The sequence below is a fragment of the Choristoneura fumiferana genome, chromosome 19 (genome assembly GCF_025370935.1).
Source record: "Choristoneura fumiferana chromosome 19, NRCan_CFum_1, whole genome shotgun sequence".
In the NCBI taxonomy this organism is placed as follows: domain Eukaryota; kingdom Metazoa; phylum Arthropoda; class Insecta; order Lepidoptera; family Tortricidae; genus Choristoneura; species Choristoneura fumiferana.
Window position 1 is genome coordinate 9,721,467 of NC_133490.1, and position 13,106 is coordinate 9,734,572.

At 37.3% G+C, this 13,106-nt stretch overlaps 1 protein-coding gene across 9 annotated transcripts in view; it reads right to left on the reverse strand.

Annotated features, from left to right (window-relative positions):
- Positions 1–13,106, reverse strand: part of cher (filamin A protein cher) — a 136,742-nt gene that overhangs the window by 9,630 nt on the left and 114,006 nt on the right. For all 9 annotated transcript variants that reach the window (XM_074102915.1, XM_074102916.1, XM_074102914.1 and 6 more), the window contains one exon: positions 6,849–7,039. In XM_074102915.1, the coding sequence (XP_073959016.1) occupies positions 6,849–7,039 (191 nt within the window). The remainder of the gene's footprint in view (positions 1–6,848; positions 7,040–13,106) is intronic.

A 13,106-nucleotide genomic window follows, 5' to 3' on the forward strand; every position in this document is an offset into this window, starting at 1 on the left:
GAAAACGGAGGTTTACCTTTTTTTTGTTGAGTTACGGAACCTATCCTATTATTTTTATAAAGCGTTTTTCGCACATAAAAAATATTTGACACATATATTCTTAGCAGACTGTACCAAGAGCTTATTGCAGGATTTATTGTCTGCTAAAGTATTTGCTATGACTATGAGCCGGTGAGAAGATTTGTAAATCTTTAACATGGAGTTTTGCATATTTTACCGGAATTGGGGGAATATGAGGGAAGACGTTATCCACCAGTCAGTATAGTATTGAATTTGAAATAATTACGTGTAGTGTAGTCGGAAACGGTTCTATTTAAAGCAGCGTTTCCACCAATGATGTGCGAGGATGTGTTGCGAGGGATGTGTTTTTCATTAACCAATAGAAAGGCTTCATTTGCCTCGCCTCGCTCCGCTCAGCTGTTTCCACCAGAGATGTGCTGTGTCATCATCATCGTCATGTCAGCCGAAAGACGTCCCCACTGCTGGACATAGGCCTCCCCCAAGGCTCTCCACTCAGATCGGTCTTCTGCTTTTCGCATCCACCGCGATCCCGCGATCTTAATCAGGTCGTCGCTCCATCTTGTTGGAGGCCTATATACCGATAGCTCTGATGAGGATGTGCTGTGTGAAGCGAGGTAAATCGAGCGTCATAATTTGATTGCTATTGCGACATCGCTGAGCTATATGTGGGAGAAGAGTTGTTTTAATATATTTTGAATTTTAACGGTTCCAAATTAGCTCGTAAACAAGTTGGTCGCTAAACCGCTCCCACCCGGTGTGACGTCATTTGTTTGTTCGCTTTTATAAATATGACCTACCTGCCGTCGCCGGCTCAGATATCATTCAGTTGCGAACATCGCACAAGCTGTGCTCTGAGCTGTTGACGTAGTCCAGGTAACGCCATTTTCCTATAGAAACTAGTTCATACTGTCATTACTGTCATACTGTGTCTTTATCGTTGTGCTTCATACAAATTACTATACCTACCTGATGGTGGAACCCCTGTAAGTAAGTGACTTTGATGATGATACTGTTGCATTGTTTAAAAGACTATTACACATAGTCATAATTAATGCTAATTTAATATATCGCATATATTGTTGTTCTTGGACAAATGCCTTATTTCTAAATAAATATGCTGTGTTGATTTGAACGCTGTTTTACCTATTGATATCTTCCTTTAATCTCCCACATCAGAAGCGGGATAATACGTGTACCTACTAAATTATTAATGCATTTTTGCTTTGATGTTTTTCATGGACTTCAATGCTGCATCTTTCGATAACGTGCACATGCGCCGACGTGGCGGCACATGCGCCGACGTGGCGCGCACATGCGCTGACCTGGCGTACACGGGCGCTGACGTAGCGTGCACATGCGCCGACGAGGCGTGCACATGCGCCGACGAGGCGTGCACATGCGCCGACGAGGCGTGCACATGCGCCGACGAGGCGTGCACATGCGCCGACGTGGCGTGTACATGCTCCAAGGTGGCGTATACACGCGCCGGCAACGCAGCGACCTGACGACATCACCGACGCCCTCACCCCCACTTGCGATGGTGGTACCGACGAGTGAACCTTCAGCGTTGCAAAGAAAAGTTGGACGAGATGCGAAGACCGGTAAATCCCATTTTGCAAACCTGCGTGGATCGCATTGGCTTGACGATAAAATTTTATTTTGTAAATTGTGGTTCTAGACATTTTGGTTTTAGACATTTCATATTTTTGGTATTTGAGATTACCAAACTTACATACTCTACCGATTAATTTTATACGGCAATTAGTGACCTGTAATGTCACTTAGTTGCAAACTCAGTTGACTACTTAATTCTTTCAAAGTTAAAAAATCAAGTTTTACAGTTAATTATTATTTTGATGTTAAAAGGGTTGCTTCCTAGAATTGTTGTTTCAAGGTGTCAAGTACCCTATTATGTATTTAATAACTGTCTTTCTAGCAACAATACTAACAAGTTTAATAAGCACTTCTGTGTTTGGGTAGATGGATGAAAACCTTTGGGTAGTGCGAATTACTGCATTTATTTACGATAAATCTAGGCACCCTGCTATTGCAAGGATTATAAGTGTGTTTTTATAAATGATCTTAGTAATCGTAGATTACTTAACTCTTGAGGACATCTGCCCACTTCAATATAAAACAATAAGTACCTATCTAGTTCACAAATTCAGATTCATATGACTAGTAGCTATTTTGACTACTTTAACGGCCTTACGCCAAAATGTTCCTTTCACTTTGCAAGTCTTTGCAAAATGATAATAATTAATAAAATTAATTAATAATACTATAATGATATTGATAATGACAAATAATTTGCAATAAGCACTCCCCGCGAGCGGGATGGCTACTTCTTCTTACTTCTAATACTATTGCCTTCTTTTTGACTTTGAAACACGTTGTAGGCGTGCGGTGCGTGTTTAATATGTACCTAAGCAACTGGTTGCGTTTGGTTTCATACATATTTAGCACAGTTCACTACGCTATTGCTGTTTGTTCTTAATCTATAAATTTATATATTTCTTGTACTATTCTTACACAAATTTATTTGTGCTGATTTTGATTGTGCTGGTCACACGTTAGATGCAAAAATATGAAGGTATTTATTGAAAATCAGCTCTGAGACAAATTACTTTTAGACATCATCAAATGTTTTTCTATAAATATAAGTTTGATGTCGAATAAAGTTATGTCTGTCTATAGAGTGTACAGCGAAATTCAATTAATTGTGTTTTGAACATTTTATCTCATCACTAAAGACATGAACTTTTATATTTCCCATTTGAGGGTAGATGAGATGGCGACGTATCGTCACTTTGTTTTGTTTATTAACGGTTATTTCAAGCTGACTACTTGAACATATCGTACGATAGACAGGCTAGGCTAATAGTTTGTTTTTACTTTTTATTTTCTAACAGTATTATACATATCATCAAAACCATTTTTGAAATGGGTTAAAATTACCTAAGTACATTTGTAAATGCGGTTCAGTGACCTAATACAGTGATTCTATAAATAAGTTAATGAGGAATGAGAAATGATTGTTTGAAAACTGTGTACAATTGTGGTATGATAACACTATAACTACAAGCACACAGTGTAACCGGTCGCTTAGCTGATTTCGTCAATAATAGTAATTCTGTGACAGTATTTATATTTTTGTTGTTTTGGAGTAATCATTTTTATTATAAAAGCTCCTGCAATAATAAAACTTATTTGAAAGTCTGAAGTGAACTAATGTTTCCGGATCCATAATCTATATAATCTTTATCTCATAAAGTTGCACATGTGTTGATTATACGGTGTCTTTATATTTTATTGTTTTAAACTTCCGCGACTTTTACTCATAGTAACAGTGTTCTCGTAAGCCAGGAAACTTTACCTTAAACTGTTCTGGGTATAAATAGTCTTGTATTGGGACATTATTTCGATAGCTATAAAATTCGTATTTTGTTGTATCATTTGTACTTCACATAGTAGGTACATTCGGCGTTATTCTTATAATAATGATTTGTACTAGGATAGAGCTATCATGGGATGATTGACACTAATTGATCTAGTTCTAACCAGAGCTGGTTCTAGTAATCATAACGTCCCTTCAAGCGCTGAACAGTAAAATCGCGGTACGTAAAGTATGTTCTGGCTTTGCCAGGCAGCTATTAAGCTGGCTTTATTAATTTTTCTCCTATTCAGTGAGATGTCATATTTATTTTGTCGTTAAAAATAGCAATAAAGAAACCTTAACCTGTTTAGAGTAAAAAAAAAAAACGTTTTGCCAAGATTGTATATTCTTATCTGGCGCGACCTGGGATCAAGCCCGTGACTTAGGGCTACACATTGTATGTACGAATTACAATGGTAAAAGGTTCTTTATTAGCTAACATGTTTTGGCAGCGAAGTGTCAGCTTGGCCGAGTTATGTAGTCGATTGTTTCTAGATGTAACGTACCAATGGTTACGATGAGGGTTGAGACTGATGACAAACGTTTTGAAGGCAGTGGCCTTACTAAAACTACCCTCAAGAGCAGTCGAAAATACTCTTGTGAGCAACGTACGGTTAGTAATAAATGAGTAAATTTCTATAGTTTGTCATTCCGTTCTAGGCATCATACTTAACAATCCTAATGATGGATGCGGAGCGCTTGATTTTTGCTAGATGCTTGTCGCTGGTCTCAATGATAGAATGGGAGTAATCGAATTAAATAATAATTTATTTCGAGCCACGAATGACCATAGCGTTTTGATAGTTCTACGAATTTAAAAATTTTGTTATTACATACATAATTTGGGCATCGAGTAGTAAATTACAACAATTGAGATTGGATTTGTAATTAATAAAATGAAATAAAAATAAATTGAAACGTAAAAATATAATGAAGCTGCTGGTTATTTGTTTTCACATTTTTCAGTTCAATTTTAATAAATACAATAAATCGGCAAGACATCAATTGTGTATACCAGTGCCATCTTTTGAGACTTTTTACGCAACTTTGAGTAAACGAAGTAATTATAGATCTTTTTAACATTATAAAGGTCACACATATAAATTTGCTTCATCTCCTGATTGCATAAATTTGGTACAATTACGATGAAAGGGGTAGACATGAGTTTACTATCCTACATGCTACCCGTGCCGAGCGTTGCAATATTTTGAAACTAAAATATGTGCAACGCGAATATTATTGTTTACTTACTACTAACTTAGCATCGTGACAATCTGTTTCTTACTAGGTTACTTGACTATTTCACTTGACGTCAGTTGTTGATAACAAGACAAGTACGACGAAAATTGTCTACACTAACCGTGAGGTGTTGTATCTAAGTCACACCAACTCGCTACACTCCGAGTTTGTCAGCATCAAAGATTTAAGAGTTACACTCTTATTGGTGGATTCAGATTGCTTACAATAATTTGGCAACTGTTCTTTTTCTCCTTTTTGTCCGGACGTCCTGTTCATTATATGATTGTTCATGCTACGTGTTGCCTGGCCAGCATATCACGATGCATGAGTCCATCATATATTTCTGAGCGAGACTGGGACTGTTTCAGTCGTTTAAGCGTACAACACGATCATCAACGTTGAACCACGGTCATGCGATTTGACCACTGTCATGTAAATTGGCGCTCTCGGTCATGCTAATTGACCACTGTCATGTGAATTGACACACTCAGTCATGCAAATTGACCACTGTCATGTGAATTGACACTCAATCGTAGGCTCATCATTGCAATTTCATTTCTTGCCATGTTATTTGGACCGTTCAATCGATACTAGGTCAATTCAATTCATAAGTGCTTGTTATAGCCTAAATTGAATAAAAATATTTTGACTTTGACTTTGACTTTGACTTTGAACCAAATTTTAGGAAATTAGCTCCATCGATGCTAACGATGACTTAATTAATAATTAAGCTAAACTAAGCTTGGAAGCTGCATAATCTGTAAGATTTGGACAAATTTGTGATGTTTTATTATTTTCTTTGACTGTAACTGTAATAAATATTGATAAACTTGTGTCAGTGTAAGAAAATGTTTGTTGTGTGCAAAAATATTTGTATTGTATTGTATTGTAAAATATCGCGAGCCGAGTCGGCTGCTCGTCAGTATGGCCGTGTGGGAGAAGAGTTGTTTTAATATATTTTGAATTTTAACGGTTCCAAATTAGCTCGTAAACAAGTTGGTCGCTAAACCGCTCCCACCCGGTGTGACGTCATTTGTTTGTTCGCTTTTATAAATATGACCTACCTGCCGTCGCCGGCTCAGATATCATTCAGTTGCGAACATCGCACAAGCTGTGCTCTGAGCTGTTGACGTAGTCCAGGTAACGCCATTTTCCTATAGAAACTAGTTCATACTGTCATTACTGTCATACTGTGTCTTTATCGTTGTGCTTCATACAAATTACTATACCTACCTGATGGTGGAACCCCTGTAAGTAAGTGACTTTGATGATGATACTGTTGCATTGTTTAAAAGACTATTACACATAGTCATAATTAATGCTAATTTAATATATCGCATATATTGTTGTTCTTGGACAAATGCCTTATTTCTAAATAAATATGCTGTGTTGATTTGAACGCTGTTTTACCTATTGATATCTTCCTTTAATCTCCCACATATATGTATATAAAATCGATCTAGCTTGGTCGTATCTCTGGGAAAACGCTTGTGAGCGAGTTTTAACCCGAGCGAAGCTCACTTTTAAGCGTGTTTTGTTTAATCACTTGGTACTTGGTTGGTTGGTTGGTTAATACTCCAAGTAGATAATGGAAAGGGAATGATGGTAAGCTTTTTTATCCGATTACGGCGACCTCGAAGGAAATAATATAATTCCCAAGTATGGTATGTTGCCATACTTGGACTGTTATGAAATTTTTATTTTTCCATGCTTAAAGTGCAATTCAAATTATGTGTGGGTGCTCAGCAGTGGTCCCGCCAAGTCGGGTAAAATATAAATATCTTTTTCACCTCAGCAGCTCAAGCAGGCAGGTTTTGATATGAAAAATCAGTGAGTTACCATAAAATAACTTGAAATAAAAAACTAAAAAAATAACAAGTCCAGCAGCCTAGAACTCTGTCAGGTGACTTATAGTTCATCAGTTGGGAACCTTTACTTGAAATTTTCGAGTTTTTAAAGTACGTCGTAGTCGGCTAAAACTGTGGCTTGTGGTGAGACATAAGTAGGGTCACTGAAAATAACCTATCATTTATATCCACCTGTTTTCACCTATATAAAAAATAAAAGTTTTTGAATTTCTGTTTTTTTTTTAATGTTGGCCTGACACTGCCATGTGTCTGGACTATCTTCCCCCTTGTATGAAAACACTTACCCTGGCATCCAGATCACCCTTGGCCCCATTAAGCCGGATGTAGAACTGGGCCGGTTTGTCCACTTGAGCCGCGTCCGGGAACTGAGCCACCTCCAGAAGATGCGCGTCCCCAATGGCCGGGGAAATGTACACCTTGAAGGGGGAATCGGGGATGTGTTGCTCGTTGAACTTCAGGCCAATGCGGTATTCACCTGGGAAAGAAGTGGATAGGATTATTTATTAAAACAAAAGCAACACGTTTATTCTGCAAATAGGCCGCAAATGGACACTCTTTTTTTTTTTAAATCGACTGGATGGAAAACGAGCAAGTGGGTCTCCTGATGGTAAGAGATGACCTCCGCCCATAAACATCTGCAACACCAGGGGTATTGCAGATGCGTACCCCTAATGACGTTTAAGATGAAATAAGTTTTTGATAAAAATTTCATTTTTAATACAAGTATTTTGCTGACTTTTTCTTGGCTTTAATCGCATTGTCACCCAAACTATATTTGTATACCAAATTTCAAGTCGATGCCATGAACCGTTGAGGAGTTCCGTCTTGCGACGACGATCCTGGCCGGACTACCAGGATGTCACTACCAGATTATAGTATCGTCACGTAATTTACATAAGTATACCAAATTTTAAGTCGAAGGAATGAAGGTCGTCAAATTTAACTTGCAAGATTTGATCACAGACAGACAGACAGACGACGGGACAGGTGAAACTAAATAAAAGCTTGTAATAACCTAACCAACAAAAGTTGGAAAGCCCCCGACTTTGTCACTTCAAAGTTCAATATCTCAAAAACGGCTGAAACGATTTTGATAAAACATGTCTAAGAACCATCGCTAGAAAACCTGCTTGCAATTAAAAAAAACAGCATTCAAATCGGTCCACCCGTTTAAGAGCTACGGTGCCACAGACAGACAGACACACATAGCGGTCAAACTTATAACACCCCTCTTTTTGCGTCGGGGGTTAAAAAGGATTATTCGCGATAGTTCCTTTGGCTGTTCCTCGAAGGAACTATTGCGGTTTTTTCCGCACTACTTATAGTTCCTTCAGCAGAGGTGAAGGAAAGAACTGCCTTTGATTTTTCACCCTTGTCCTGTACAAGAACACGCTTTATCCTAGGTGTGGTCTTTTCGTAATAATATTTTAGTGCCTTGTGTTGTTGTGAATATAGTAGATTGTACAACAAGAGCGTAAAACGAGCCATTTTACCCAAGACGCCGTACCGGCTCGGGTGGATAGACAAGTCATGGGGAAAATGAGTTTAATGCTCGAGTTTTAAACTCTGCTTTTCACTTCGATGGCGACGAAATGAAATAACAACAGTGGAAACAATTGTTCACTTACTATGTACATATTATTTTTCGTGCATTACTATATAATTATACATTTTTAGTTTTATTGATTTATTTTGATTGATTTTTGGTTTTATATAAATTAAAAATGTGTTAAGAAATATATAGAAACTTCTTTGTTTGTGGCTGTTGACGCCTGATTACCTTGGTCTTAGACGAAGATTTTATTTATGCACTAGAGCATAAAAAGTCATTTTATGTCGCCTAGATCCACCATAAACACGCACTTTACGAGCATGAGAAGTGAAAAATGTATTTTCATTCTTTCTCTCTTTGTAGGTATTAAAAACATTGAGTCGCTCCAAAACCAATGCGAATCCCGGTCACACAAATTCGCGGTCAACAAATCCTGCCGCAAATGCATTTTAAAACGGACGTAACTATTACATAACAAAGCTGATTCCCACAAAAACGGACAACTGTTTTTATTATTAAAAAAAAAACCTAAAAAAGCCCTTAAAAAACTTTAATAAGAAACGGGAGGAAACATCGGACAACGAACCTGCGACATGTCAATACTACCACTTTGCATAGCCTACATCATTATTTGGACCACTGTGCGGGGCCGGTAGTACAAAGGTTAACCCTTGGTTAAGTTAACTTTAAGCCTTAGATATTAAAAGGTGTGAATTCATGGGAGCCGCGGTACAATGTCGTCGATGATCGATTTATAAATCCTTAGCACAGAATAATTATAACGTTTTAAACTTTCGTGATTCTCACTCATAGTCAAAATAGCATATACGGGACTTATCACGCTATTTTTACACAAGTAATATTTACCTCGACGTTTCGGCAACGTTACAGTTGCCGTGGTCACGAGTAGACATATATTAACATCTATAATTAAGCTGCGCGTAAAATCAAATTATATTCCCAGCGCCCCATTAAAATAATTTTGGCGATTTTTCGAATGTTTTGTCCTGAGTTTGTATCTGTCATTTAATTTCAGTCAAATCCAAGTTATTGTTCCGAAAAGTTCGCTATTACGTGGATCATCTCTTTTGTTTGTTAACTTACTATACTGAATTGTTGTATTTAATAAAAAATATAGTTAATTAATAGGTATGTATTTGTATTTTATATCGATTTTTCGATTTTTCCGGCTGATTATGATACTGATGATCATGATGGTACCGATTTTTACAGATAACTGTTGAGGAAAAAGGACTTCAAGATGCAGCAATGAACGAAAAGACAAAGCGTTGGCAGACCTCCCGACTGGCGACATCGCAAGAGTTGTTGGTAACCGGTGGATGCAAGTAGCGAGTCATCGTTCATTCTGGTGTACTAAGGCCTCTGTTCAAGAGTGGTTGTCATTTATCTGATGATGATTTCTACTGTATTGTGCTTTCAAACGGATTGAAATTATTATCAATTCGCTAACGTTAAGTTTAAATCACACAAAACCATCTCCCATAAATAGCGACACGTAACTCAACCCACAGTTTAACTACATTACAACCGGCCGCTGTCTAATTTGTGGAAACAAAACCAATCACAAAAGAAACCGAGTAAAAACGAACCATTTTTGTACAATCCGCAAAAACGTGGCCAAAAAACCACTGTTCGGATGTAAATAAATCTGCAAAACAATATGGCCACCGCGAAGGCTCGCAACTGGATACGAAAAAAACTTTTATAAGTATGTAAAAATTCAAATTTAAGCCCTTGGGAAGAGATGGATGCATCGTTAGTCCGTTATTCAGATTGAGTGACGTTTTCTCTTATCAGTTTTTAGTCCAATTTAAATTTAGTTTTTGTCCGGTTTTGTCGGGTTTTTAGACCACTGTGCGATTTATTAGTACATTTGTCGGGGATTCGGGGGAATTAGAATTTCAAAGTGTCTCGATACTTGATTGGGCACAGCTGGCGGGGTTTTTTGATAGTTTTTTGTGATAGTCGTAGGTAATTTGTTTGTATGTAAATGACAGTTGCTTTTCAATGAATAAATCTGAATCTAAACTTGGTACATCTGGCCTAGTGGCTATATCGTTCACCTGATGAGTTAAAGGTTTTAAGTTCGGATTTTAAATTCTAACTTTTGATTTTTAGGGTTTCAGAGCCAAAATGGCAAAAACGGAACCCTTATAGTTTCGCCATGTCTGTCTGTCTGTCCGACCGCGGCTTTGCTCAGGGACTATCGATGCTAGAAAGCTGTAATTTTCCACGGATATATATGTAAACTATGCCGACAAAATGGCACAATAAATAAATAAAAAATGAATTTTTCACGTAAAGTGGGGGTGATTTTTTTTCTCATCCAACCCAATAGTATGGGGTACCGTTGGATATAGGTCTTCTAAAACCATTAGGGGTTTGCTAAGACGATTTTTGATTCAGTGATTTGTTTGCGAAATATTCAACTTTAAAGTGCAAATTTTCATTAAAATCGAGCGTCCCCCCCCCTCTAAAATCGAAACCGGTGGGTGGAAAATTTTGAAAAAATTCATGATGGTAGTACCTATCCAACGATACCCTACACTATAGGGTTGGATGAGAAAAAAAAAACCCCCACTTTACGTCTATGGGAGGTATCCAATAAAAAAATTGTTTAGTTTTTTATTATACCATTTTGTCGGCATAGTTTACATATATATCCGTGCAAAATTAGAGCTTTCTAGCACTGATAGTCCCTGAGAAAAGCCGCGGACGGACGGACAGAGAGACATGGCGAAACTATAAGGGTTCCGTTTTTGCCATTTTGGCTCCGGAACCCTAAAAACGAAGATCTATCTCCCTTGACGAAAGGTGTATCTCACTGGTTCAGTAACAACCCATTCACTCTAGCCTTGAAGAGCCCTATAGGTCGTATTTATCTGGAAATGTTACGTTAAGTTACTAATGATACTTATTCACCCCACTGTTTCAATTAAAACTTAAGCTGTTTAATAACTTGCATCACTCGTACAATGTAAATATGCCGCCCCCATCTTATTGCACTTAGCGGCAGCTGACGATTCTAAGCTGCATTTGATGACTCATCATAATCATCAAACTGTTTATAGTCTTGACAAAAATCGGGAAGATAAAATATATATTACAAAAAAGAAAATAGACGCCACATGAGTTTCATTAGTAAAACGAAAATAACGATAATATTCTTAATAACGTTCCTAGTCTAAAAATGGTTTTAAGTACTCGTATCTACAACATATTTTTGATTTAATTTCAGTTGCCCCCTCCTCTGCCCCCCCCCCCCTTGGCGTCACCCTTGCTTCTAACTGTGAGTGGGCTCAGAACTCCGTAATTCCATAATGCACTTCGCACATCACGGTCAAGTAGTTTTTTCAGAAAAACTAAAAAGTTTTAAGGGTGCCACGGACGAGATTTGAACTCGCATGTCCTGGCATTGTGCTTCTAAATGGCCAAGTGGTTAGAGAACCTGACTACGAAGCTTGAGGTCCCGGGTTTGATTCCCGGCCGGGGCAGATATTTGTATGAATATTACGAATGTTTGTTTTCGTGTTTAATAAATATTTAAGTATGTATTTATCTATATAAGTAAGTTTATCCGTTGCCTAGTATCCATAGTACAAGCTTTGCTTAGTTTGGGACTAGGTCAATTGGTTTCAAGTGTCCCATGATATTTATTTATTTTTTTATTAAACAAACGTTATCGCTGGATAAAAAACAAATAAAACTTCATAGAAGTTTATCATTATCACCATCTCGGATATAGTGCAGGAATCCTCTCACTTTACTTTTATTCAATTAAATTTCAACATAGTGAGATTGACGTTTCATAATAGTCCGCTGTGCAAATAAGTAGCCCGATTGCAAGCAAACAATTATTAAAATAACTCATTGAAAAACGCTACAATCGCCAAATCTCACCTCCGAATTAAAACTAAACCAAAACTAAGTCATTATTCTCTAATCACTAAACATTTATGAAACATCTGAGTTAAAAACAAAAAACGCCTTTTGTCGGGTGCATTCCTTTTTTACCTCCCGGAATACAATGGGACCAGAGACAAATTCAGAAGTTGCATTCCACTTTATGCCGGCCAGTGGTGTTTAGAAATAATTTTAATTGACCGGCCAAAAATAATCGTTGGGGAAAAAAGACTTTTTTAAATTCTTTAAGGGACAGAAGCGCTATGATGGAATGTGCCGCGAAACGGGTTTTTGAAAGAGCGCTTGGCGAGCGAGATAAAATGCTTGATTGGTTGCATGGAGGTTTGTCGGTTATAGAATTAGTTGGGTTCGAAGTACATGACATGAGGTGAAGGGATAAAGGCTTCATAGGTTAGGTTAGTTTTGTTGAAAATATTTATATATGCCTCTATGGTATGACATCTACGGCAACACTGGCTCTTTCGTTGTCTCTGGTAGCTATTCCCTTTCTGTCACGATCTCCTGCCTGCGATACGTGTGTGATTTCGTTGTTAATTAAATCCGAGTTTACTTCATACAATTAAGTACATAAAAATAATTGTATATTATATTTTGAATAATATATACGAGCAATTAGATGTTCATCTTTTATTTACGTCAAGAAACGCCGCCACACCAGTCGAATAAGTTTCCTGCGCATACGCTTTGTCTAACAGGTTTTTGTTGGGTAAAGTAAATAGAGTATCTAATTGAATTTGGTTGACCATTTTGGGGGTAAAATTTAGGTATTAACAGTTTGAATTGGGCTCATTGTACTTCATTAATGAATCATTGCACTTTAATTACTTAGTTCGTTTGTCGTTTTTGATTCGGGATTTTAACTACTTAGGAATACAGCAATCTCCAACCTAAAATGTCTGACTTTTAATTTGTATGTAGTTAAGATTTTGTAAAAAACGATAAAGTATATCGGGTGCGTTGGGATTCCTAATCTTAAATTTTATTGTTTCATTCATATTGCTGACAAAAAACAAATAGTCAAAATACCACGCAAAGGACTTATCAC